Genomic DNA, 27,480 nt, shown 5'->3' on the forward strand with positions numbered 1-27,480 from the left:
ACATTTTAAAGAAGAGTGGGCTAAAATTCCTCCACAGCAATGTGAGGGACTGACCAAGTTGTTGCTGCTAAAGGAGAGTCTAAAAGCTGCTGAATCATGGGAATCGTTGCGTCTTTGCTTTCGTTAGTTATGACACGGTGTAATATTTCATGTGCTGCTGTGCATCTGAGGTTGTATTTAATTCATTTACATTTTTCATGTCCTGACATGGAAAACCTCCGACTTTAAAAAGGATACACTTTTGCTTTCACATAAAATCTACTTCCTCACGTCTCCAGGTCCGCGAGCTGGAGAACGAGCTTGAAGCCGAGCAAAAACGTTCCACCGAGGCCATCAAAGGAGTCCGCAAATATGAGAGGAAAATCAAAGAGTTAACCTATCAGGTAAAGTTAGCTGGTGTTTTTAGCAGTTAAGAAAACGAGAATGGATATTCGTCTTTTCTTGTCTCTCCTGTTTGTAAGAGATGTTCATCTTGTGCTTTTAGTCCGAGGAAGACAAGAAAAACAACATTCGGCTGCAGGATTTGGTGGACAAACTCCAGAGCAAGATGAAAGCCTACAAGCGACAAGCTGAAGAAGCTGTGAGTGAATCACTGTCGGCACAAATATATTCAGAGATACAGTGACGTGTCGGAGCGCCATCTCACTGAAAACAATTGTTCCCCAGGAGGAGCAGGCCAATGTGCACATGGCCAGATTCAGGAAGGTTCAGCATGAGCTGGAGGAGGCCGAGGAGAGAGCTGACATGGCCGAATCTCTGGCCAACAAGATGAGAGCCAAGAGCCGTGAAATAGGCTCGAAGGTACTGCGTTCGATGTAGACTGTAGCTACGAGTGTTTAGCTGTTCCTCTGAAAGAATAACAGGCATACACTCCCCACCATGTTAGGTTTAGGGCAGAAATATGACAGAAGCAAGCTTTGTGTTTTCTTATAAATGGTTAAAAAATTCATTGTTTTTTGCATCAATTTGCTTGTTTTCCAGGCCCAGGAGGGACAGGGCGAGTAACAGAGCGCACTTCACCAGTGCACATATATAAAAGTTCATCGATTCTCACATTAATATCATAGCATGTTAACACCTATTAAAATAAACACGGCTTAACGAGTGGCATAAATATTCTAGATGCTTTAGCTTAAAGTATTTATGTCTCAGAGTAATTAAGCGGCTTATTTAACACTTATAACTTCTCACACAACAACAGCTCCAAAGTTGACGACTTTAATTGAAGGGGACACCTGTGGGATTGATTATATAACATCAACATCACTTCATTTAATTGCTGGCATGAAAATATAAGACGCTGGTGTCCTGTTTTCTAAAGGTCAGCAGATGCTTTCAGTAATTATAAATCAACACTGACACTTATACACTTCTAACTTTACACATTTGAAGCTTATAAGATGCCACTTAGAGACATTAAGGATAATAAATTTGTGTCAAAATAAAAAAAGGGGGAAAGGTGTTGATGCTGTTTTGCTCCATGTATCAATTTCATTCTTAAAACATTTACACAAAAGTGTTTTTTCTCTGGCTGTAGCTGCAGATCAGAAACAGGAATTAAAAACTAGTCCGCAGATGTTTCCCGGTTTTGTAGGAACATATTGTTTCTTTGCTCTAGCACATAAATAGAGTTTGCTTGGATGTGCGCACAGTTGCTCTTGTCTTTGAAATGCCTGTAAGTAACTATTAATATTGAACGTGTGCAGAATGGATACAATTTGGTTACATTTGGTTACAATTTTCTCACCTTTCTGTCAGTGATCAAGATTTTGCTCCTGGGTCACTTTTCAGTTTCATAATTTGTGGTGAGAAAAGTGAACCAGAGTGCAATGATTTAATTTATATACAAGTTATTTTATAACTTCTCAGGATGGCAAATGATAACATACAATAAATGTTTCTGTAAAATTCTGAACAGAAATAGAAATATTGAACTAAATTTGTTATTTTGACACAAATAGCATCCTGTAGAACAGCGGTCCCCAACCCCCGGGCCTCGGACCGGTACCGGTCCGTGAGTCGTTTGGTACCGGGCCGCGAGAGTTGAGGCTCAGGTGTAAAATGTATAGTTTTCAGGGTTTTTATCGGTTTTCAGCGTTATTTTGTTATCGTTTTTATCGTTTACTCGGTTTTCCTGGGTCTTTTCACGTGTGTTATGAATAAATCTTATTTTTTTCGGTACCGGTACTAGTTTTATTTGTTGTATTTATCCGCGACACATTAAAGGCCGGTCCATGAACATATTGTCGGGCATAAACCGGTCCGTGGCGCAAAAAAGGTTGAGGACCGCTGCTGTAGAATTTCAGCAGCATGATGCTAATCTGCACCAAGCAGCTCGTTTTAGCAGAACATCTAAATGTTTAGTATCCAGAACTTCCAGCACGTCTAGTCTTTCCTTTTTGTCCCAGTGACAGCCTCTTTTTCTTCTTCTCTGGTCTTACCTTTTGTCTGTCTTCAGTTTTAGAGCAGCATTAAACAATTTAAAAATCAAACCTACTTTGTCTCATGTTTGCTCCGACTCATTCAATCACAAGGTCTCAGTTTTTATTCCATATGCATCAATAGCCATTTGTATTAATGGACACTTTTTTTTAAGATTAAGGATTTTATTATAATTGAGGCAACACACATTCAATAACACAACACAACACACTCTTTGCAAGCTCCTTTGACTACGATGACCTGGATGACTGAGAACCTTCACAGACATATTTTAACCTAACCTTAGTAAATGTGTCTTTGGACTGTGGGAGGAAGCCAAAGACAGAATTTTTATTTTTCGGTTATTAAAATATCAGCTGCTGGCAGGATGCTGCTGCTCGTTTTACAGCGTCCAGATCAACGTTATCGTGGCGGTACTGCTCTGTAACTGAGCACTCCATCTTTTTATCTCTGATTTTGTTCTCCACCAATTTTAGGTCTTTATCTGAGAATGAAATCTTCTTTTCTTCATACATAAATTATACCCACAGCGGCTTTAAATGGAAGAAAAACACGTTTGATTAAGAATATGTTGTAAATGAGCTCAAATGAGTTTCAGAGACTCAGCTTTCGATATCTTCTTAACGCCCTTTAATCGCCGCTACTCCCCGCTGTCTTTTACCTGAAAATGAGAAGAACAAGAAGTCATTAGCGCTTATTACAGTGAGTTTAAGGTGCATTAGCTTTGGCTGATTCGATCACCTTGCTCGTGTCTCGATTCTTCACTTTCATCTTGTTGATCTGGGACTCAGCGATGTCGGCTCGCTCTTCGGCCTCCTCCAGCTCATGCTGCACCTTCCTCAACTTAGTCAGGTAAGTGTTGGCTTGCTCTTCCTGTTAACAACCAAACAAAAAAACCTAAATCAAATTCTCCAAATTCTCCAAACATCTAACTACAACATGTTTGACAGAAAAACCACTCACAGCTTCCTCAGCCTGCCTCTTGTACGCTTTCACCTTCAGCTGGAGTTTGTCTACCAGCTCCTGCAGTCTCATCATGTTCTTCTTGTCCTCCTCGGACTAGTTTTTGGTGACAGAAAAGAAACGATCTCCATTTTTTGTAGCATTGCGCCTTGAGGCGACATTTGTTGTGATTTGGCGCTATATAAATGAAATTGAATTGAATTGAATTTTATTATTTGCTTCGAGCCCTGTGTACAGGAGCTGCATGCTAAAAGATCTTTTGTTAAAAGGGTTGGCGTAATAAGCAAATGCTTCAGCCAATACCTTTTGATTAGCCTTGTCTCATGCTTTCTTGCTTTGTGGTAAATCTTTGTTCTGTCTTCACTGAGATATTTGAATGCTAATCAATAAACATATCAATCAATCAAAAGCATTTGTAAAAACCTTGCATTGTGAACATGAACAGGGTTTTTCTACCTGATAGGTGAGCTCCTTAATCCTGCGCTCGAGTTTGCGCACACCTTTCACAGACTCTGAGCCATGTCTCTGCTCCGCTTCAAGCTCGTTCTCGAGTTCTCGCACCTGGAAGGGCGAAAATGTTTGGTCATCAGTCTCGTGTGTTTTTGAGCAACACCCTTCTGTTCCTAAAGCTGAAGAAAGATGTTATTTGGTCAGATTACCCTGGCTTCCAGTTTTTGGAGTTGCTTCTTTCCGCCTTTCATGGCCAGGTTCTCGGCCTCATCGAGGCGCTGCTGCAGGTCTTTGACAGTCGCCTCCAGGTTCTTCTTCATCCTCTCCAGATGAGCGCTAGTGTCCTGCTCTTTCTTCAACTCCTCCACCATCATGGCCGCCTGAAAAAAAGGAGTAAAATGGCTAGCATACTGCTGCATCTTTTAGGCTTACACTGAGAAAAATCGACTTACATCAGTGATGGCTTTCTTGGCTTTCTCCTCAGCGTTCCTGGCTGCTTGGACACTATCATCCATCTCACTCTGAATCTGAGACAGATCCGCCTCCAGCTTCTTCCGACTGTTGAGCAGGCTGGTGTTCTGCAGGCGAGGATTTGAATTAACATAAGAGGGACAAATAATGATGATGATTTCCAAATGAGTCGTGATACCTTCACAGGACATTGAAAATATTTAAATAGATGTTGTTTCAGAGAAAAAGTGGATTCTAACTGTAGAGCTACGACTGCTGCGATCTGAGAAAATTAAAATCTGGTTTGAAAAGTTTGCCAAATATATTTTTATTTGTTCTACTAAATCTATTGAAACTTATAAGCAGTGTTGGGGAGTAACGGAATACATGTACCGCCGTTACGTATTTAAAATACAAAATATGAGTAACTGTATTCTGTTACAGTTACCGTTTAAAAAGGTGGTATTTAGAATACAGTTACTTTGTTGAAATAAATGGATTACACGGCGGTACTTCCCTGTTTCATATTGTGGCGGGTCAGGACTGTTTGGGTTTTGTTTGACAGCTACGTTCTGTTGTTGCCATGGTTACAGGGTGACGCTCTCTCTCTGCGTGTTTCCTGGGTGAGAGAGTGCCTGTTGTTGTTGTGCTAAGCTAACAGGCAGAATGCTACAGGTATAGCTCTAAAGAATGTAGCATCATAGGCAGTGTAGTCCGTGCTGCAGGGAGAATGGACTGCTGTACCCGTTATGTGTCTGTGAGCGAGGAGGGAGAAAAAGGAAAAGTACGAGCTGTCATTGAGCAAAAACGGGAGCTGGAAGCATGTAAATATAATAATAACCACTGCAGCCAAGAAGAGAGCCTGACGAGCCCAGTTGTAAGTAAGCTATTAAGACTTGTTTTCCTCCAAAAACAATAAGTTCCGTTAAAGCAGCCTTTCAACGCCTCTCTCTGTCTCTGCTAGCAAAGTTGACCCAGACAACAAAGTAAAGCTAGTTTTCAGCTACGAGCCTGACACAGAACCCACCGTATTAGCCAGAGGTCCCTTTACTACGGTTCGGAGCCGCGGACCTTCAGTAACAGTAATAAATCACAGCAATAGTACATTCATGTAGTTGTAAACAGCATGATAATATATTAAGTAATCCAAAGTATTCAGAATACGTTACTCTCATTGAGTAACGTAACGGAATACGTTACAGAATACATTTTGGGGCATGTATTCTGTAATCTGTAATGGAATACATTTTAAAAGTAACCTTCCCAACACTGCTTATAAGTAAGAAAAACAAAGAACTGGAATACTTTTGAGGTTTGTACCCATTACTGACAAACACTGACACAGATTTTCGTCAACAAATTTATGACCTGACATCGATTCGCTAAATTAGTTAAATTATTTGCAGGTTGCAGGTTTCACTGATGTCACCTCAGGGAGAGCAGCCTGATCATTTAATATCATTTACTGAATCATTTAGTCTGCAGGATGCCTTTCATCTGATTGCACATTCTTCATAAATATAACCCCAGTTCTGGTCTGACCCCCAACATTTCTCAACCCTAGCACCAACTCATGGTCAATAGCTGTCCGTTGTGGTCATGCCATCTATTGCTAATAAAAAAATATGTCCACATGTAAAACTGGTGGATCTGAACCTGTGAGTGTAGCAGCTGCACTCTCTCGCTGGCATCCAGCAGCTCCTGCTCCGCTAGCTTGCGGCTCCTCTCGGTCTGTTCCAGAGCTGCTCGGATCTCCTCCATTTCAGCCTGCACGAGGTTGCTCCTGCGCTCCGACACGGACACCTGCTCTTTCATGTCGTCGGTGTTTCTCAGGGCGTCATCGAGTTGAATCTGGACCTCCTAAACAGAAATGTTATAAATAGAAGCATGTTCTTAAGCTGAGGTAATAACAAACTCTTCTCGCGGTCTACACGCGGCCCACCTTCAGCTGAACTTGAATGTTCCTCAGCTGTTTCTGGGCCTCGCCCGCCTGCCTGTTAGCGTGGCTCAGCTGGACCTCCATCTCGTTCAGGTCTCCCTCCATCTTCTTCTTCACTCTGAGGGCGTCGTTCCTGCTCCGGACCTCGGCATCCAGATTGCTTTGCATCGTGTCGATGATTCTTTGGCTGTTCCTCTTCAGCTGTTCGAGCTCCTCGTCCCTCTCGGCTAGCTTCTTGTCCACCTCAGACTTCACCTGGTTTAGCTCCAGCTGGACTCGAAGGATCTTGGATTCCTCGTGCTCCAGTGAGCCCTGAACAAGAACGTGCAGTAATAATACCCAGAGACAGCAGAGTTTGTTTAAACATTGTTCTTCTACTCACTTCTGCCTCCTCCAGAGCCGTCTGAGCCTCGAACTTCTCCTGCTCAGCCTGTTTCTTTGATTTCTCGAGCTCGTGGATGGTTTTCCCCATCTCCCCCAGCTGCTCCGTGAGATCCATGATTTCCTCTGCAGTGAGAAGGAAATCATGATAACGATCGACATTTTGCTGCATTATTAGAGATTTTTATAAAAAGGGGGACCTTGACGTACGTTGCAGATTTTTATTTTCCCGTTTGAGTGTCTCCACTTGTTCCAGGCATTCCTCAAAGGCGTTCTTCATCTTGAAGTTCTCCGTGCCCAAAGAGCGAACATCTTTTAGAGCTGACTCCAGCTCTGCTTGACCCTCCTCGTATTTCTGCTTCCACTCAGCAACAACCTTTACAATAAAAGGCTCATGTATCAGTAGATGGTTTCAGATAAATATATCACTTTATTGTCAAAACATGATGCTGCTTGCATATGGACGCTCAACAAGACATCAGGTATCATACAATCTTTATCTCTGTGAAGGTTCTCAGTCATCCAGGTCATCGTAGTCAAAGGAGCTTGCAAAGAAAAGCGTCTGGACTTCTTTAAGTTGCTTGAAGACGTTTCACCTCTCATCCGAGAAGCTTCTTCAGTTCTAAGGTCAAATGGTGGAGAGTCCCAGATATAAACCTAGTGGGAGTTTCCCCCCACGGAGGGACAAAAGGACCCCCTGATGATCCTCTAATCGCCTGAGCCAAGGTGCCAAGGTTAGAAGCCATCTATGTCCACTGTGAGCGACCATCTTTGAACAGAGGCGGTGGTTTACGACACCAACTCTCTGCCATCTATAATCCAGTTTTGAGATCCTTTCCCAGACGCCTTAACGCCCACTCACATCCTGGGCCATCTGACCTCAGGAATTCGCATGATAAGGTGGGGCCAGGTTTCACAATGAACTCACCCGAAACTCTGGCTGATTGGGACCCACACCCAGTTTCACACCTTGGGTCAGGCGATTAGAGGATCATCAGGGGGTCCTTTTGTCCCTCTGTGGGGGGGACACTCCCACTAGGGTTATATCTGGGACTCTCCACCATTTGACCTTAGAACTGAAGAAGCTTCTCGGATGAGAGGTGAAACGTCTTCAAGCAACTTAAAGAAGTCCAGACGCTTTTCTTTGCAAGCTCCTTTGACTACAATCTTTATCCTTCCTTTGGGTCTTTGACACCAGATATCCTCTATAATGCTGCTAAACAACTGAGCAGTGTTAGCAGATTGCTGACAAATAGTTATGGCTTGAACTGAAGTCAGTACTTTAATCATCCTACGAGTTTTGTCTCATTAACAGCTGCGTGAAGAGATGTTTGGGAGTGTTGACCACTATTAAAGTAATTCTCACCTGGATATTCTTCTTACTGGACCTCTTAACGAATGCATCAGTCACATCAGCAATTTTAGGATATCTCATGAAAACCAAACCTTGTCAAAGTTTCTCTGCTTCTTGTCCAAAGTGGCAGCAGCAGCGTTAGACCTCTCCACATCCATCATTAGGTCCTCCACCTCTCCCTGCAGCCGCTGCTTCGTCTTCTCGAGAGAGGAACACTTGGAGTTAACGGCCTCCACAGCTTCTTCTGCATCCTGCAGACGGAGGGCTAACTTCTTCCTGTAGGAGAAATTCGGGTCATCATTAGCACAACATTTAAAGTGAAATTAAAGTGAAGATTGTTCTTACTTTGCCTCCTCGAGCTCTTCGGTTCGTTGGATGGCGTCTGTCTCGTATTTGGTTCTCCATTGAGCCACCTCGCTGTTCGCCTTGGACAGACAGCGGTGCAGCTCGGCTTTGGCCTCCTGCTCCTCCTCGTACTGCTCCCTCAGCAGCTCGCAGTCGTGACGTGATGACTGCAGACTGTGAGCTAAGGCGTTTTTAGCCTGAGCAGAATGAAAGCGACACCATGAACACACTAAACTGCCAAACATTCAGGCGAGTGTGTTTCGGCACAGCTTACCTTCACCTCCTCCTCGTGAAGCCGTTTCAGCTCCTCGATCTGCTGAATGAAGGCTTGCTTACCGCGGGTTAACTGTGACATCAGGGACTCCTTTTCTTCCAGCTGCCGACACATCTCAGCTGGATGGGAGGTGTAAAGAGAATTAAAGCAGGTGTATCTGTGACTTTATTTGACCTCCAGCTTGTTTACTTTACTCCTCACCGTTTTCTGTCTGAAGCCGAGCTCTCTGGCTCGAAAGGTCGTTAATGAGCCTCAGACGCTCCTCCTCTTTGGTTTTCACCTCGTTCAGTTGATCTTCAAGTGATCGGCACATTTTCTCTAAATTGATCTTCAAATTTAAGAAAGCAAAAACATAAACCTTGTAATGTTTTTACCTTGAAGTGAGCGTAAAGACAAGTTTAATGACCAACCTTTGTTTTGGCCACGGATTCCATATTGCTTGACATGTCATCCAACTCCAGCCTTAACTCACTCTTCTCCTTCTCCAGCTTCTGCCGGACTCTTTGCATGTTATCCAGCTGTTCTCCCATTTCGGCCACACTGTCTGCGTGTTTCTTGCGCAGAGCAGCAGAGGTAGCGTCATGCTGCAGCATGCACTCCTCCAGCTCCCTGCGAAGTTTCAGGAACTCAGCTTCACGCTTCTTGTTCATCTCCGCCTGAGCGGCGGAGGCTCCCCCGGCCTCCTCCAGCCTCTCGCTGATCTCCTCGAGTTCCCTGGACAGATCAGACCTCTGCTTCTCCACTTTGGCTCGAGCCGAACGCTCGGCCTCGATTTCCTCCTCCAGCTCCTCAATTCGGGCCTGCGTTGCAAATGTGATTCAGGAATTTTATTTATTTAAAAATGGTTGCACCATTTAAATTGAAAGCTTTTAGTGCATGTGTGGTATTTATTAACCTGGGACACGTGAGACATCCACTTCATGAGGCTAACATTTTAGTTGACCCACTTTTCTTAAGACCAAAAGTTTAGAAAAGTGGGTCAGAGCAACTTGTACCTCCTTTTTCGCCAGTTCTTCTTGTTGCTTTTGTTAAAACCAGCTCACATTTTGCTAGTTTTGATAATGAAACATCACACAGAAGAAATTGAAGTCATGTCTTTGTCAAATTTTTTGGGATACGGCCCCTCCTGTAGCCACTGACGTCAGTCTTGTGGAGCCTTCTTTATTTATTTGCTTGCAGAGGTTTAAACCTGACTTATTTTCATTTTCTGCCTCCCTGCCTATTTTATTTACAATCTATCACCTCAGTAAACACTTTCCTGATTATTTTAAAGTTTCAATCACTAGTTTTAGGTCTTATTGAACACAAGACATTTATTTTGTAAACTATGGTCCCAGTTAGTGTCACTATCAGGATGCAATGTCCAGTGATGCTACAGCCAGTGTCCATCTTTTTTGTACAGGCTATAGGCGCTCCAGTCTAAGGAAATGTTATTGGCCATAATGTTTTGGACATCATCGGAAATCAGTTGAGTGCTATTGTTGAAAACCGCTACAGAAAAGCACAGAATCAGCTTCATATTAGTGACCAGTGTTGGGGAGTAACGGAATACATGTACCGCCGTTACGTATTTAAAATACAAAATATGAGTAACTGTATTCCGTTACAGTTGCCGTTTAAAAAGGTGGTATTTAGAATACAGTTACTTTGTTGAAATAAATGGATTACACGGCGGTACTTCCCTGCTTCATATTGTGGCGGGTCAGGACTGTTTGGGTTTTGTTTGACAGCTACGCTCTGTTGTTCCAGGGCAGCATTACGGTTGCCATGGTTACAGGGTGACGCTCTCTCTCTCTGCGCGTTTTTGTTGTTGTTGTGCTAAGCTAATAGTGCTAAGCTAATAGGCAGAATGCTACAGGTATAGCTCTAAAGAATGTAGCATCATAGGCAGTGTAGTCCGTGCTGCAGGGAGAATGGACTGCCATACCCGTTATGTGTCTGTGAGCGAGGAGGGAGAAAAAGGAAAAGTACGAGCTGTCATCGAGCAGAAACGGGAGCTGGAAGCATGTAAATATAATAATAACCACTGCAGCCAAGAAGAGAGCCTGACGAGCCCAGTTGTAAGTAAGCTATTAAGACTCGACTGTACACCGTGTTCGTGTTTTCCTCCAAAAACAATAAGTTCCGTTGGAGCAGCCTTTCAACGCCTCTCTCTGTCTCTGCTAGCAAAGTTGACCCAGATAACAAAGTAAAGCTAGTTTTCAGCTGCGAGCCCGACACAGAACCCACCTTATCAGCCAGAGGTCCCTTTACTACGGTTCGGAGCCGCGAACCTTCAGTAACAGTAATAAATCACAGCAATAGTACATTCATGTAGTTGTAAACAGCATGATAATATATTAAGTAATCCAAAGTATTCAGAATACGTTACTCTCATTGAGTAACGTAACGGAATACGTTACAGAATACACTTTGGGGCATGTATTCTGTAATCTGTAATGGAATACATTTTAAAAGTAACCTTCCCAACACTGTTAGTGACGTTGCAGTGATGTGCAACCTGGAGATAAAATGTACCGTATCTGTTATGTTGTGTTTCTACTCAAAGCAGAATAAGTAGATATACAGTCGATGAACCTTTCTCATCTGTATCATTATATTATCTGCTAATAATGTAAATCCTGAAGTGGACACCAGCTCAGGTCATTCAAAACGATTCTCACATGGAGCTCTTTGATTTTCTTCTGCAGCTGACCACTGAGTGCTTGTTCGTCTTCTATCTTTGACTGCAGTTGTGACAACTCAAAGTCTTTCCTGTAAAAAAAAAAAAAAAAAAGGAAAACTCGCTAAATGCTTGAAAATTGTCATTTTTGAAGCCTGAAGGGTTAAAAAGAAATATGTTACTCTGAGGGATCTGTCGTTATTTCAAGTTGACCACGTTCAAGGATAAAAAGGGCTCCAGTACTAGCAAGCAACCTGATAAAGTAACCAGTGAGTGCACAGTGCCACATAAATGAATATATAACACACATTAAATAGCGCAATAAGCTGTAAGCAGTGAGATTAAAGAGCTGGTTTGAAGAATATGTTTGCTTAAAGCTGCCTGTGTACGAACTTTATCATCTCCACCAGCTCTGGTCCTTTTGGTCTCTTGTGTTTGGAGCATGAATGTCAAACAGAAAGCAAAACAGTGAGCCGGGAGATGATAAAACTTTGCACAGAGGGAAACTACAGATTAATTCACAGCCCCTCCATTCACAGCTAACACCTTTCCTGGCTTCAACACTTTGTTTGCCCATAAACTGTTAACTGTATCTTACAAACTCAGTTTCCTATATGTATAAAGAAAATAACATTTTTAAATAATCTTTTCACCACCAAAACATTGAGTCTTTACTTTTTCAGCTTTTCTTCCAGCTGCTGCTTGTCGTTCTCCAGATCCATGATTGACTCCTGAGCAAGTTTCAGGTCACCCTCCAGCTTCCTCTTGGCTCTTTCCAGATCCATACGGACCTTCTTCTCTTGCTCCAGTGAACCTTCCAGCTAAAGATAAAGACATCTTACACATCTTAACAACAGCTGTACACTTCAGTACTTCTGCATGCAGGGTAACTCACATCATCCACCTGTTGCTCCAGTTTGGTCTTGGCTTTGGTAAGCGCGTTTACTTTGTCTTCCTCGGACTGCAGGTCGTCCAGTGTTTGCTGATGAGCCTCCTGCAGGGCTTTCTTCTCTTTGGTCAGTTTGGTGATGTTTTCATCTTGGCTCATGATTTCTTCTACTAGGTTTTTTACCTACAGCGATGATTAAGAAGGAAGATATAACAATTCTCTAGGGGTGCAACGATACTCGTATCGATATTGAACCGTTCGATACAGTGCTTTCGGTTCGGTACGCATATGTATCGAACAATACAACATTTTTAATTTATTTTATCAACTTTTCTTCTGACGGTGCTATCTGTGTTGAGCGCTCAGTGGATCTGCGCTCGACAGTGCAGCCTAGGCGGAGTAGTCGAACGCAGATTCACTGAGCGCAGAGCAAGCTAGCGAGACAGAAGTTAAGCTCTCCTTGCAACATGGCAAATTGAACCTCCCCCACCCTCATCAGATCTGGCGTTTGGAACTATTTTGGTTTTCATGTGACGTATGACCCTGAAGGTAAGCGCATCATGGACTAAAGTAAAACAGTATTTTGGATGTGCCAGCAATGCTCAGTTACATTGGTGGGAACTAGTGCGTTAGCGCAGTTAGCTCGTTAACGTGTTAGCCGTCCAGTCCCACGCACGGGGCGATCCGCGGTATCTCGTTAACGGAGATTTGCCGTGTTGTGGCGTTAACGTCATTTCAGATTAACGCTGACAGCACTAGTGGGAACACAGCGACTATGACTGCACATTTACTCTGACATCATCCTCGTGCAAAGACAAGTGGAAGCAGACAAAAACAACAAGCACGCATGTTACAAACTTTTACATTTAGACAGCCGTTAGCACATGATTCTCCTTATGGGGACCTGATATGTTTAATATGCTGCTGAGAATAAAGCCCAGAAGAAGCGTATAGTATAGCTTTTATTTTGGAAAGAGCCATTTCTCTGTAATAAACTCTCTTTTCCAAAGATGAGTGATTTCTCCATCAGATAGATTTATTTTTATTTTGTTGTTTCAGCAACATTAAATTTAAAAACTGTACTTTTGAGTTAAAATATATATTTATAATTTTAATAAATGACAAATTAAAAAGGCATGAACATTTTTTTTGTATCGAAAAAATATCGAACCGTGACACCAAAGTATCGAACCGAACCGAACCGTGAAGTTTGTGTATCGTTGCACCCCTACAATTCTCCTCTACTGAGATGATACAGCAGTTGATTGGAGACTCACCTTGTTTTCTACTGCATGTTTTTCCTTCTCCACTTTAGCTAAGGTCAACTCCAAGTCGTCGATATCCTTCTTCAGTTCAGAGCACTCGTCTTCAAGCTTCCTCTTCTTGGCGGTCAGCTCAGCGTTGATCTCCTCCTCATCTTCAAGTCTCTCGGTCACCTCCTTGAGTTTCGCTTCCAGCTGGATCTTGCTTTTGATGAGTCCTTCGCACCTCTCCTCTGCATCCAGCAGGTTGTCAGCCTCCTGATATCAAGATTGCGGGCTAACATTATTTCTCAAAAGTCGCAGCACCCACGTGGACAATAAGTGGTTCTTAACCCTTTAAGACCTACCATAGAACCAAGTCCGCCAGAGCTTATATTATATTTTTACATGCTGTGGAGCCATTTTTGGGAGCATTTTAAGTTGCTATACATCAATACAACCATTATAGCCCAGAGTTTAATAATATGTATGCATTAAGTGCATAGTAATTACATAAATTGCAAAAAAGTGCAATAAACTACAAAAAAATTGAAAATCGTTTTTGTTTTTTTAACATATATTTCTAGTTAGAGAAATTTAAGAGGCTTATCCCTCAAAACTGTAAATACAAAAAAGTTGCACAAAATAGTTTCCCACCACAGGAAATTTATTTTGAGTGTCTTCATAGTTTTATTTTTGAAATACACCAATTTTTATACACTGCAGGAAAAACGAAAATAAATATTATAATGCAAATTTGCAAAAAAGCAGCATATGCATCAAAATAAACTATTTCCAGCAGTGCAATATGAGTCCTAAGCATCCCGGAAACGACACAGAAAGTCACAAAGTCAAACATAACTTTTAAAAACACCAGTATAGGCTCATGAGGCCTTGATGGTAAAAAACTACATTTCCGCAAAATGACGTCACTTCCGGTTTTGGGCAGGTCATGGCGGACATGCAATAGTTCGTGCTGATGGACGTAGGAAGTGTTACAAACAGCTGATCGGATCGGCAAAGCGTGTTTCTGGAATATTATGTTTTTGTTGCTGCAAGTGCTTTTTATGCAGTTTTTGCAAAGTTATATGTGGAAGGAAACTGTGACCGAGGACAAGCTGATGGCATAAGATGTAAGTACAACTCCTCCAGTTTCATATGCAAAAACAATTATTGCGCTAGCTCACGTGGTTGCAGAGCTACCGGGATTTAAAAGTAGTTACGTAAAACGGAGCGTGCCCGCTCTGACTGGTTTTAAAGGGTTAACTTACGGCCTGGACTTGAAGCAACAGATCGTTCTTCTCTTGTACGATGGAGACCATTTTCTCTTCCAGCTCCCTCCGACGGGTTTCTGATTTGGACAGATCTTCCTTGAGTTTTTCAAAGTCCACCTTCATTTGGGCCAGTTCCTTCTCAGCCTCAGCACTCTTCAGAAGAGGTTTCAGCTTAAAGTACAGCTTCATCCACGGCCAGTGTTTTACATTCATGAAGGAACGGAAGTTATACTGGATGGTGTAGATTGCATCCCTGTCAAAGTAGAAATTTCATTTCATTTAAGATGCAGGTTTTAGCTGTGATGGATCTATAAAGCATGCAGGGCCTGTTGGCACAGCCTATAAGAGTTAATGTATGATTTCCTCTTTCTTTGTTTTTAGTCCACCACACATGAATGCAGTATGCATCTTTACTTTCTGGCCATCATCTTCTGATACTCTAGCCGGACGAGGTATCCGCGACACAGAGCCTGAGTGGACATCACGACCTGTGCCAGTCGCTCATCTCTCATCTCCTCCAAGGCGCCGAGCAGGCCGGCTTTAAAAAACACCTGAAATGAAAGGTCATTACCACTCTCACTTCTCATTGCTCTTCTTTACCATTAACCCTTGTTATATGTTAACAACTAAAAACCTTAGTGTGTCCAAACTTGTACTGCGTGTGATCCACGTCGATCGAGCCAAGGAGCTTCTCCGCGGCTTTTTTGTTATCCATGAATTGTCCCTCTGGAACTGCGCTCGCATTAAGAATCCTGTACCTGTCGGAGAAATGATAAATCTGAGTATAAGACCAAAAATTATGAAATATTCAAAAGCTTTGAGTGTTTACCTCTGCTTGAAGTCACCATAGAGGATTCTGCTGGGAAAGCCTTTCCTGCAGATCCGGATGCCTTCCAGCACGCCGTTGCATCGTAACTGGTGGATAACGAGGCCGTTCTCCATTATGCCTGTTATTAAAGGCAGTAATTATTTTAGTTGCATTACTGTGGTTATATAAATGTCAAAATAAGTGGTTTATTAAAAACTACCTGGTGTTTTGGTCTCGTTTGGTATCAAGCAGCGCACAAAGTGAGGGTGAGTGGTTCTCAGATTGGTCATAAGCTTCCCAAGATTCTCCTGCAGAAAATCCACACGTGTAGAAGTTTTGTTCTTTTTAAACTCAGGAATACTTTTTTGTTATGCTCATGACTAGCAGTTGCTTAGCAATATTTAAGATTACCCATAAAAAAGGTTTTCTTGGAGGCACTGTAAGGTTTAATTTGTTAACCTTGAGCAAATCTGGGGCAACCATTAAAAATACAGACGAAGGAAACTACACCACAAGCTTAATTCCCCCCAAACAATTTGTGAAGAAAACGACGGGTTTTGGTGTTACCATTTATTTTTTTTAATATACTATTAAAAAATATAATCTTTACTTATTTAAACTGATTTCCAGGATGATTTCTAATTGATGCGCACCCTAGAAACCACTGGTAAATTTTATGTTACCCTGAACAAAGCCGACACTGTCTGGAAAGATGCCCCCTTCTTCTTGGATCCCTTTTTGGCTCCTCCTGCAGCTGTCTCTGCATCAATGACACAGTTTAAAACATAACACGACCGTATCATGTTAAACAATCGAGCGCTAGTGGAAAAAAGGCCTACTTACCGTCTGATCCAGAGTAGTGCGCGTACAGCATGGCCAGTATTTTGACTGATGACTTCTGGTAAAGTTGCACCACCGACTCATTGAGTGGGTCTTTGTTCTTCTCGAGCCACCCGGCGATGTTGTAGTCCACGGTGCCGGCGTAGTGCACCAACGTGAAGTGGGCTTCGGGCTTCCCTTTGACTGGTTTGGGCTTCAAGAAGCAGTTGTTCTTGCCAAGATGTTGGTCATAGAGTTTGTTCTTGAAAGACGTGTCTGATGATTTTGGGAACATGCACTCTTCCTCAAGGATGGAGAAGATGCCCATTGGCTTGGAAACCCCAAATTCTTGTTAATAACATTCTCGCATTTGAAACATTAAGTTTCATGTTTCTTATTTTTTAAATCATACTGCATATAATACCTTTTCTATGAGCTCAATGCAGGCTGCCAGGTCCATACCAAAGTCAATGAACTCCCAGTCAATCCCTTCTTTTTTGTATTCTTCTTGTTCCAGCACAAACATGTGATGGTTGAAAAACTGTTGCAGCTTCTCGTTGGTGAAGTTAATGCAGAGCTGCTCCATGCTGTTGTGCTAAACACATAAAATATGTTATTCAAGTAAATAAACACATTTCTGTGAGATTCTGAGGAATGTACAGATATATTTTAAACACCCACATCAAAGATCTCGAAGCCGGCGATATCGAGAACTCCAATGAAATGTTGTCTGGATTGCTTCGTATCAAGCTGCTGGTTGATTTTTGCGACCATCCAAAAAAACATCTTCTCGTAGACTGATTTTGCAAGGGCGCCAATAGAGTTGTACACCTGGAAAGATGGTGAATTATCTTCATACAGTGCTGCACAAAAAACATCTATGTAGTTCTTTGTATGATGTGACCTTGCGTGTCATTTTAAAGACTAAGCTGAGGAGGATGCAGCATAAAGGGATAGATAGATAGCCTCGCATCTTGGCCTCATTTCAGTATTATTGTTGTACAGACTGCATCCATCATGTTTGATGTCCTATCAAAGTTAGTACGTTCAGCGTCACACTTCAGAATCTCGGAGTGTGTAGGCTGCTTATGCTACAGTCACTCCAGGGAAAACAATGGAGGGGGGCCAAGAAATGCTCATCAGCACATATTGATCACAAAGTGCTGCCAATCTGGCTGCATTTACAATTCAGACAGTTCAGTTCAATTCAATTCAATTTTATTTATATAGCACCAAATCACAACAAAAGTCGCCTCAAGGCGCTTCATAGATACAGAGAAAAACCCAACAATCATATGACCCCCTATGAGCAAGCACTTTGGCGACAGTGGGAAGGAAAAACTCCCTTTTAACAGGAAGAAACCTCCGGCAGAACCAGGCTCAGGGAGGGGCAGGGCCATCTGCTGTGATTGGTTGGGGTGAGACAGCATTTCTAAACATTCGCCAATCTGTTAAACGTCATTCAGTCAGTCTGAGTTAGATTGCTGTTGTTTGGAGACAGGTTGCTTCCCTACAGGCGACTTGTGCAATTGCAACCTCTGGATGCCAAGAGACTGAGGATGCTGGCCAAACAAATGTTTGGCAAATTCAGAAAAAAGGAAATCAATCACCGTAGCAACTGCTGATTTTTTTTTTTACATAGTTGCAAAGAGGTTTCCATCTTGTTTTTACTCTGGTGTGACTGAGCTGTTATCAGGATGAAACGCTTTTAGATTCTGAGCTTACCTGCTGAACATTTTGCCCTTTGGTGACGTACTCATTTCCAACCTTCACTCTGGGATAGCAGAGGCTTTTCAGCAGATCTGCCGAGTTCAGGCCCATCAGATACGCTGCTTTATCAGCCACTGCAGGGAAAACAGAAGAATATAGATATGTGACCTCATTCATAGCTCTTTCTTTTGTTTGTATCGCCCTCACCTTCAGTGCCCTCTGGCTCAGCCTGCTCCTCCCGCTGTTTCTGCTTGAACTTCATGTTCCCATAATGCATCACAGCGCCGGTGAGCTTATAGATGGATGCTTTCTCTTCAGAGGAGAAACCCAGAACATCAAAAGCTTCCTGTATTTAAAATAAAAGAGGCCAAGTCAGATTTGAATGAGCTGTCACTCAGCTCAGCGAGATCTGAGTCCACTCACGTCTGTAGCCATTAGCTCTTCAGCGTCATTGATGCTTTTCACACTGATTTCTCCCTGACTGATGAAGGCAAAGTCGTAGGGGTTGGTGGTGATGAGAAGTAGATCTGAAGGGAAAGAAATGAGGTTTATGCAAATGAGCATTGAGAGCATCAAAGTAGTTCAAAAACAATTCATTAGCTCACCTATCAGTTCAGGCTTCTTGTTGCAAGTAAGCTGATAAAAGATGTGGTAGCTTCTCTCAGCCCGCAGCTGAAATGTCACCCTCGACTTCTCCAGCAGATCTTTCAGAAAGAAAAAACATTTTACTCTTTGTGGAAAGATAATTCACCTCATTCTTTATCCAAACTTAGTGAGTATAAACCTACACGTCTCAATATCTGCAGATGCCAGTTTACCAGTCGCACCAAAGTGGATTCGGATGAATTTACCCTGTTCAACACACAAAAAAGGGGGCATCTCATTTCTCACAACCATCTGGGAAATTAAATCAAAGTGCAAAGTCCCTGAGGCTCACTCACAAAGCGAGATGAGTTGTCATTCCTCACAGTCTTAGCATTCCCAAAAGCTTCCAGCAGAGGGTTGGCCTGGATGATTTGATCCTCCAGAGTCCCCTGATGAAGAGCGGACCTTCACGTAAATCTGATGCCCACTCCACTCTGAAACACTGACCGCTGATGAACTTACCTTCATTTTGTTAATTGCCTCTTTTTTCTTGTCTGAAGACACTGCAATCGTTGCAAAGTACTGAATGACACGCTTGGTGTTGACAGTCTTTCCTGCACCAGATTCTCCACTGAGGAACAAAAACAAATGAAAAAGCCAACATTTCACCCTACGAGTCATTCGATGCAAAGTCCTTGTGAACAGAAACAGTCTCCGTTAAACTTACGTGATTAGTATAGACTGATTTTCACGGTCTGAGGACAGAAGAAATGGAAGTTAGACAAAAAATGTAAAGATTCCTTTTGCAGAGACGTTTCTGCTTTGGCACCTGTGAGCATGAACTGATAGGCGTTGTCAGACAGGGCGAAGATGTGAGGGGGGACCTCCATCCTTTTCTTTCCCCTGTAGGCCTGGACCACCTCTGGGTTGTAGACTGGCAGCCATTTGTAAGGGTTCACAGTCACACAGAAGAGTCCAGAGTAGGTCTGCGTGGGAAACACGGAGGCTTTCAGGTTTTCGATTGCAACATCAGGTGGCTCATTGCAGCTGCATACGTAATTCAGCCTTCAAATCTGCATCACAGCAAAAGTTATATTGACCACATGTGGAACATTAGTCTGCTTCATTAAAACAGACTATTTCATTAACTTGTTTTGGGTTTTTCTGTGCTTTCTTCTGGGGCTGAACATTGAGCTAATGTAGAAGTGCCCAAAACTGCAGTTCCTCTAATCTCCACACGAGGCAGACTCAAGTCCCCACAGACTGTCATGTTAACATGCCAAACTTCACAAGATTTAAAGTTTGTTTCAAATATGTTTCCCGCTTTAAAAGAGTTTTATTGAGGGGCATTTTTTTATTTATTTATTTTTGTGTTTTATCTGTTTTCATATCTCATCCATTTAGATGTTGATAAAGCTTAAAGTTAGGCCTGCAGCTGCTTTGATTGACAGGTATGCCGTTAGCCATTTGCTATCGATTAGGCCTCCTAATGAGTGAATGAATGGGACCTTTTGGAGAATGTGTCTTGCTGTTTTTAACAGGCCTAGCAAGTTTGTGCTTCATTTACAGAAAATTCTAGCACTTTCTTACTATGTTGCTGAACAACAGTTCACAGGTATCTGTGTGTGTGAGGTGAATCTATTCAGAAATAGACTGTGAAACTTATTTCTCATTGTGAACATGTCTAAAGGGCTAAATTACTCTATAAATATGAAAATTGTAGCAGAACTATCAAATTAGTTATACTGTATGAAAATGGACAATTTCACACTTTTGGTTTTTATAGTACAGATAAAGTATAATGTATTTTTTTAATGTAAAATAAAACATCTCAAATTGGATTTTAGCAAATTTTTAACATTATGGATCCAATAAAGTAAAGTATATTCCTAGTTATAAAATTAAAACTTTTAGTATTCTTTTACAAAAATAATTCATAAAAAACGACAGTAACTCCTAGTTTAAGTTTGCATTTTTACTTATATAACTTATGAAGCCCAGAGTGAAGTCATCTGTTTCTAAACAATCACACTGCAGCTTCTGAATAATCTGAAAATCTGGTTTCCCATTTTTAACGCCTCGCTGTTTTAATTAACTCTGCGCGCGGCTTCATATTTTATGTTTGACTTACGTAGATCATCCAAGCTGCATATCTCTCCTTGAGGTTGTACAGCACAGCAGGCTCGTGGAGGTGTGTCATCATCACCATGTCCTCAATCTTATCAAACTTCGGGGGGTTCATGGGAAACACTTGGTCCTCTCTGACAGCTAAAGTCTGAAAAAAGATGAATATTGGAACATGATGCCCAAAGTTAAGGGGAAAAAAGGTCTTTCAAAGGCCAAATGCCTGCAGGATAATTACTGCCTTTACACATTTTAATAATGTGGAATCACATTTTTATTCAAATTATTACTTTTGTGGAAACTGAAGCAGCATTTAGGGCTTCAGGCAAGATTAAATGTCTCAGTTGAAAGCCAGAATAATAAAGTTCAGGAGGTTCTTTATTGCAGATTTTATGACAGCTGTATAAAATCCTTCTAAAATATTAGAAAGAATAATGTCCTAGTGAGATGTCTCATATACAGAAAGCTCTTTTTTCCCCAGGCTGTGTTCAGTTGTCACCACAGCAGTTTATTAGAGCAACACTTCAGTCCACCCACTCTGTCATCCGCCGTCTTCACACTGACTTTGCCGTCTGCCCTTTCCTGGATCTCAGCCTTGACATACATCTCTTTCTCATCGCTCACAAAGCATGCCGTCTTGCTGTCAAACGGCCGTGTCTGAGCCTCCGTCCTCTCCTTCTCGGACTTGCGCAGGTACTGGGCAGCCACCCCAAAAATTGTCATTTCCCCATCGATGCTCATTTTCTCCTAAATCAAAGATTTAAAAAAACACACTAATCATCTCTTGAATTAAAAATTATGTCAACATAACACTTAAAAAATGCATCCTGAACATTATCATACTCACCCACTTTGCTACACAAGTACAGGGACAGAAACAAGGAACAGTTTGTTTGTGATCAGGTCCAAACACAAAGTGTCTCAGGTTTTCCAAAACTCCAGCGCAGAAGCTGTTAAATGGGATCGTTACCCTGTACCTTTTTATATCACACCATTGTCCTTGGTGTGAAGCCTTCTTCCTTTACATGGGCATGCACCGATAGAGTTACACAAACCTGCTGCCCATCGCGGATGAGGATGGATCATGGATTAAACACAAGGTGCAAGCTACAGTTATATTTAGATCCAGACACCTTAAAATGTCCCAAATGGAGAATAGTTCACTGGGACAAACAGAATATTTAAAGTAAATTGTAAGATTTGCAACACATGAAAACACAGAATTGTGAAGCTGGCAAAGTAAAAGAAAAGTGGACTAACCAATTAAACAGTTGAATAAAAAATTTACATGATGGAACAGAAATAAAACACAAATGTAAAATTGGGCATGTATTTACACAAATTGTAGTTCTGGTTTTATATCAGATCAAAGAGAGACACCTTAGGGACTGAAGCTCCGCCCACCCACCCACTTTGTTACCATGAGACAACCAGTCAGAGAAAAATTGTCTGAAAGGGAGAGGAGCTAAAAAAAAAAAAAGAAAAAAGAAAGAATGAATGAATAAGACAAAGAAGGATTATTTTGAACTATCATGCAAAGCTACTGTAGAAAATTCCTAAAATAGTAATATGGAGGTATGAATGAACATACCAGGTCCAAAAACCTGACCTTTTTATCCTTATTTTGTTTACAAGAAAAATTATTTGTAAAGTCACCATTTAAAAGTATTAGTATTATTTAAACTGGGAAGGCCATAGGAGTACTCTCTTGAGTGTCCTAATTACAATACAGTAAAACCATAAAATGAAAAAAGCATGCATAAAACCAATACAAAGGTATTGAACTTGTAAATACTGAGAAAAGACCCTTGATTTTAGAGAAAATCTGACAAAAAAGCCATTTGAAGTCATGTCATCATTGGCCAGTATTTATGCCTGCATTGCAATCCAAAGTAAACTGTGGTTCTTTTGGTCAAGCCTTCTTCTGTTTAATGCTTCCAAATAAACAATCATAAACACAAATTTTCATCCAAATCCTGCATAATAAAAAAAGCTCAATCCCTACATTACAGAGGTGACATGCTGCAGGTTATTTATACTATCTCCATGGGAAATAAGCTCAATGTGTCCTCTGATTAGCCAGCATGTTTTAGGGATTTTAAACTTCTATTTTGGTGGATAAAGCAGAAAGCGATGATTAATATCCGGACACGAGCAGGCAGACAACCTTAAAAGTGGATTTGAAGAGGATTGATTATATTCCTTTTAGAGGATTATTGCAGGCAGCTGGTGAGGAAATAAAGGCCACCAAAGCCTGAGTAGGATACTGTTGTTTTAACAATGAGCCGTGGCAGCGCTCCAAAATAAACAGTCCGGTGCGAGAAGTGCATTGTTGCTCATGTGAGAGGACGCTCTGTGATCTTCAGTGTGGACGAGAGCTGCTGCCAGTTGTTTGTGGCTAACAGGAGAAGCTTTTGCTAAAGGTTATAAAATCAAAAGCAAGGTGAAGTAAGGGACGGGATGTCGCGTCTGGTTTCACTTTGATTGCAGTTCTCTGAACTGTCTCTCTGTGACGTTCCAAAATGGTTACAAAATCACACAACACCAGCAGATAAATAGACCTTTTAAAGCATTAAAGGTTTTGTTGAGCACATAAAAAATCCATTAAATCTGAAGGATGTTTTTTTTATTCAGCACCAGCTTAAAAGGTACCGAGAAGGAGACGAGAAGCCTGGTCGTTGGGTAACAAACTTTTTTTTAATCTGGTGAATAAATCGCTTGTCCATGATTGTGAAACCTTCAGATGTGATGGACATTTTGACATTTGAGTCTCCACTCTGTTAAAGAAACTTTACAAACACCTCCTTTATAAAGATTCCTGCCGGGACCCCCAGATCCTGGACCAAAGATGGTGGAAAGCAGTAACCATTATCAGCCAATAGCCATGATTCTAGAATATTAACCTCCTAGGACCTGACGTCCACATATGTGGACATCACATTTTGGGTTATTTAGACCAAAATACTCAATTTTGCTCTACAAGGGCCTGATATCCACTTACAAGGACATTATACTGCTACTGTTCTATCAAAATTTAAATTAAAAATCCTCATATGTAGCTCTCATTTTTGTTAGAAACAAAAATTAGGTTAAAAAAAATCTGCTAATTCTTTGTTTTTACATTCATCAGGTCCCAATCAGCCCAAATATCAAAGAGAAATTAAACATGCTGCCGTGGAAGAGTTCAGGTCTTAGGAGGTTAAACCAACATAACACTGATCTTTCCATCGAGTTTAAAGAAGCATGTCACTGTCATGTGTCACATCCACACATTTTAAGGTTCTTGCTTTTGATTTTTCAGACATGATACAACCTTAAACAACCAGCACTAACAAGGAAAACGTGTTTTTACAGTTTATTGTCAGGCGTGTGCGAGATTGTTCCCCTCGACTCGTCTCAAAACAGCTCGTTAGTGTCTTGATGATGTAAAAGACATTAATATTAGATCTCTTTGGATCTTTTCCTTTCCAACGAGACAGCCGAGTTCTTTTGATCTACACTAAGAAAAATGACAACCTAACAAAAATGACCTAGTTTTCTGTTTTTTTCTCTTTATTTTGAACTTTTACACCAAGCAGCTGTGTACTCCAGTGACAGAATGAGGAGAAGCAGAACATTAGACAAACATGGAAATTATATTTTGATTAATTTAATAAACTCAGTTTGTCTAGAAACATAAAATAAAAATGTCAGTTTATGGATCAGTAAATGCAGTGTTTATATTTATATCACTTTATGCTTTCTGTATCCACACTAAACTCCAAACTTAACACACAGCGAGTTTTTCTTTCTCTTTGACTACTGTGAATTACAAATCAATGTTTTATTGTTTTGTCACTGATGGATAAAATACAGAGAAAACGTGGAATATTAAAACACATTAACACTGAATTTGATTTCACAGTAATGTTTTGAATTATTTTGGATTTTTTTATGTTGATATAATGTTAAATCCATGTGTTATTCTTAAGGGGGTAGGTGAGTTGTTTTGTATTTGGGATTACTTATGAGATAATGTTACATTCTTTTATTATTATTATTATTATTATTATTAGTTTGTCTTGGTTGAACCTTTAGTCTGGTTTATGTTTCTTCTATGCCATCTTGTCTATGTAGGTTCCCCTTGTGTCTCTCGTCTCTCACTCCCTCTCTGTCTCTTGTGTCAAGCTATGTCCTGCTTTATTTTGAAAGTCTTGTGTGCCCATGTTCAGTGTTTTTAGTTTTTCCTCCCCTGTGGTGTTCAGGTTGTTTTGTGTCAGCTGTGTTTCCCAGGTGTTTCCTCTTCCCTCGTTACCCTTCTGTGTATTTAAGCCACTGTCTCCTTCAGTTCGTTGTCAGTGGCTGTATCCCAATTCAGGGTCTGCAGCCTTAAAGGCCGCATTTTAAGGCCGATTACGTCACAGCGACGCGACGAAGGCTGTCCCAATTCGAAGGCTGCTCGAAATGCGGCCCTCAAATGCGTCCTTCATTTCCCTGAATTTTAAGGACGTGGCGGTGTAGACTTTGTGGCCCAACATATCCCAGAATGCATAGCGCGGCGGTGGGTGTGGATAATTTTGCCGAAAAAAAACGGGGATGAGGGGCGGCCGAAGAGTAAACTTTAAGTAAGTACTGAATATTATGTCACTTATTTATGTGCAAATGTTTAATAACGATGAACATTAAAACATTCCTGTTGGCCACATGTCGGTAAAGTTATGTGACATTAGTGACGTTTGTACTAACTTGGTTTTAAAGCCTTTACTTTAAAATATACGCCGTTCAATAGCTGAGCTTAATCAGAGAATGATCAAAGCTCATGTAGAAACAAACAAACAAATGAACAAAAGATTTTCTCCTTCATTTCTGTCAAACAAAGCTGTATGAAACGTTTCCAGCTGTTAGTATCATGGTTGCTAGGCAACCTGGGCAGCGCAACGGAGGCTAGACCGTCCCATTTCACAAGCCTCGCATTTCCGGCCTTAGCGGTCTTTGAGTACGCGGCCCTTGAGGATCGTTGAGGCTGCATACTTTAAGGCTGCAGACCCTGAATTGGGATACAGCCAGTGTGTCTGTTTTCCTCTCTCCACGTCACGTCAAGCGTTCAGGTACTTCCTGATTCTGTTCAGGTCACGTTTCATGTTTTTTCTCATAGCTTCTCGCGTGCTCCTGCGCCGAATCATCTTCATGTCCTTCTGTCATAGTTATCACAGTCTAGTTTTCTGAGTTTAGGTTTTAGTTTAGTTTTCGCCCCTTTTCACTTTTGCCTTATTTTGTATTTGTTGGTTTTTTTGGCCAAGTAAACGGCTCGCCTCTTGTTAACGTTCAACTCTGTCTCTTCCGTGTCCGCATCATAAACAGACCGGCTTCGCAGCCGTGACATTAATGTGTCGTTATTGTGTTTTCAAGTTGCGAACACTGAGTTTAAATGTAAAAAAAAAATCAGCTGTTGTTTGTTTTGATAGTCAGTATGTCAGCAAGGCTTTTACAGTGAACTTACTAGTAGATGTAGAAAATATTTTAGTCGACTCAAATAAGAAAAAACTCACCTTTGGGGGGTAAAAATGAAGAAATAACTGAAGCAATATTTCGTGACTATGTCTAACTGGTCAAATTTGCAAACGCAGAGCTTAAAGGAGGCACTGGGATGTCTACATGACTGTTTTAAACTTAATAAAATAAATTCAAATGAAAGAAAACAAAGCATTTTTAAACCTAAACTAAAAACTAATGAAATTGTATCATTCTGTATGTCATATTTGTTCATAACTAGTTTTTCTTTTTGATACAGTATACATATACATACATATTAATACAGCTTTACTGTATTTAAATTCTTCACCAGCTTTAATTTTTGCCCTAAATTCTGCTCTCGTGCACGTTCATGCACATTTGCACAGTGCAAATTCATATCTGTGAAATCCTGCAGGGCCGGAGGTGCCGCAGCCACAAGCATCTTTATTCTCTGAGAGAGACAGACCTCGTCTGTCTGAGCATGAGGAGTCTGACACTCAATACATGCAGAGCTAATTCAGTTTAACAGAAGAGAACAAGCCGGCGAGACAGAAAAGTTCTTGTTGTCCCCCTCCCGAACATCACAGCTCCGTCTGACAGTGTCCGCTTTTGTTTCCCAAAAACAGACTGACAACCACTGGCCTTCTCTGCTCGACAAAGCTTCATAGAAAATGCCCCGCATTGATCACAACCAAAGCATGCCTCACTGCCAGGGCTTTCATTTGGTACAAGCAGGGAAAAAAGCCTCTTAATGAAAAAGATATTCAGTGTCTCTGCTTCCTCTGTGTCTTGAGCTGTGACCCTGGAGAGACGTTGGATCATTTTGGACAGTAATGAGCTCTAATAATCCTTTCAGTCTCTTCATTCGTTTCCACTGGCTGGATGACTGAAGCTCCTCAGCTTAACAGCATGGTAGGAACTTTATTTTAATTGCCTTATGTGATTAAAAAAAGGAGTAGCATCAAATGGATAATTATTAAAAGGAGATACTGCAACTGTGTGAAACCTTGTATTTAGTTTAGCTTTTTTACATCTAAATGAAGCAGAAATGGAGACATGTAGCAAACTTTTATGATTCTAAGAAAACTGATTTAAGTTGAGGTGAATATTCAAAGTTCCTGTAAAAAAGTACAAACAAAGGAAACACATTTTGTTGCTATGGATACTTTGGTTTTAGAGCATATTGAGGAGGTCAACACAGTCTTCTGACAGTTTATAAAATATACATCTTTTTCTATTATTCTGAACATGAATCTTCAAATTTTTCATGTTCTTGG

The 27,480-nt window shown here is 41.2% G+C and overlaps 4 protein-coding genes across 5 annotated transcripts in view; 2 read left to right on the forward strand and 2 right to left on the reverse strand.

Moving 5' to 3' along the window:
- LOC146519494 (myosin heavy chain, fast skeletal muscle-like) overlaps positions 1 to 2,104 on the forward strand; it is a 62,240-nt gene extending 60,136 nt beyond the window's left edge. For both annotated transcript variants that reach the window (XM_085158171.1, XM_085158172.1), the window contains 4 exons: positions 279 to 383; positions 485 to 580; positions 667 to 801; positions 982 to 2,104. In XM_085158171.1, coding sequence (XP_085014297.1) covers positions 279 to 383; positions 485 to 580; positions 667 to 801; positions 982 to 1,005 — 360 coding nt within the window. In that variant the 3' untranslated portion in view covers positions 1,006 to 2,104. The remainder of the gene's footprint in view (positions 1 to 278; positions 384 to 484; positions 581 to 666; positions 802 to 981) is intronic.
- rcvrna (recoverin a) overlaps positions 1 to 27,480 on the reverse strand; it is a 98,926-nt gene that overhangs the window by 6,072 nt on the left and 65,374 nt on the right. The window lies entirely within an intron of this gene.
- Positions 2,197 to 22,319, reverse strand: LOC146519497 (myosin-4-like). The gene is made up of 39 exons (XM_085158219.1): positions 21,248 to 22,319; positions 20,718 to 20,861; positions 19,416 to 19,572; positions 19,314 to 19,341; positions 19,109 to 19,217; positions 18,943 to 19,035; positions 18,790 to 18,853; positions 18,607 to 18,705; positions 18,425 to 18,528; positions 18,209 to 18,347; positions 18,017 to 18,135; positions 16,973 to 17,122; positions 16,716 to 16,886; positions 16,316 to 16,622; positions 16,156 to 16,232; positions 15,693 to 15,780; positions 15,494 to 15,611; positions 15,299 to 15,422; positions 15,079 to 15,215; positions 14,662 to 14,917; positions 13,427 to 13,669; positions 12,156 to 12,332; positions 11,936 to 12,081; positions 11,262 to 11,352; positions 9,009 to 9,398; positions 8,800 to 8,926; positions 8,599 to 8,717; positions 8,325 to 8,521; positions 8,072 to 8,255; positions 6,836 to 7,001; positions 6,627 to 6,751; positions 6,248 to 6,556; positions 5,962 to 6,165; positions 4,308 to 4,433; positions 4,065 to 4,235; positions 3,862 to 3,966; positions 3,406 to 3,501; positions 3,184 to 3,315; positions 2,197 to 3,103 (listed from the first exon to the last, which is right to left on the reverse strand). The coding sequence occupies exons 1-39, from the start codon at positions 21,449 to 21,451 to the stop codon at positions 3,083 to 3,085; spliced, it is 5,817 nt and encodes a 1,938-aa protein (XP_085014345.1). The 5' UTR covers positions 21,452 to 22,319; the 3' UTR covers positions 2,197 to 3,082.
- The window catches only part of gas7a (growth arrest-specific 7a), a 60,008-nt gene continuing 59,507 nt past the window's right edge, over positions 26,980 to 27,480 (forward strand). Inside the window, exon 1 of the mRNA XM_085158190.1 lies at positions 26,980 to 27,115. Within this exon, the coding sequence (XP_085014316.1) occupies positions 27,086 to 27,115 (30 nt within the window). The 5' untranslated portion in view covers positions 26,980 to 27,085. The remainder of the gene's footprint in view (positions 27,116 to 27,480) is intronic.

The sequence above is a fragment of the Neolamprologus multifasciatus genome, chromosome 4, assembly GCF_963576455.1.
Source record: "Neolamprologus multifasciatus chromosome 4, fNeoMul1.2, whole genome shotgun sequence".
NCBI classification, from domain to species: Eukaryota; Metazoa; Chordata; class Actinopteri; order Cichliformes; family Cichlidae; genus Neolamprologus; species Neolamprologus multifasciatus.

Bases quoted from the DNA above. Each gene is read 5' to 3' on its own strand.
- LOC146519497 (XM_085158219.1), bottom strand. From the start codon at position 21,451: ATGAGCATCGATGGGGAAATGACAATTTTTGGGGTGGCTGCCCAGTAC. The intron at 9,399-11,261 runs GTGAGAATCGTT...TTTGCAACGCAG, and splicing joins AGAAAATCAAAGAGCTCCAT to GCCCGAATTGAGGAGCTGGA. The intron at 4,434-5,961 runs GTTCAGATCCAC...CCTCGCCTGCAG, and splicing joins TGCAGCTGCTACACTCACAG to AACACCAGCCTGCTCAACAG.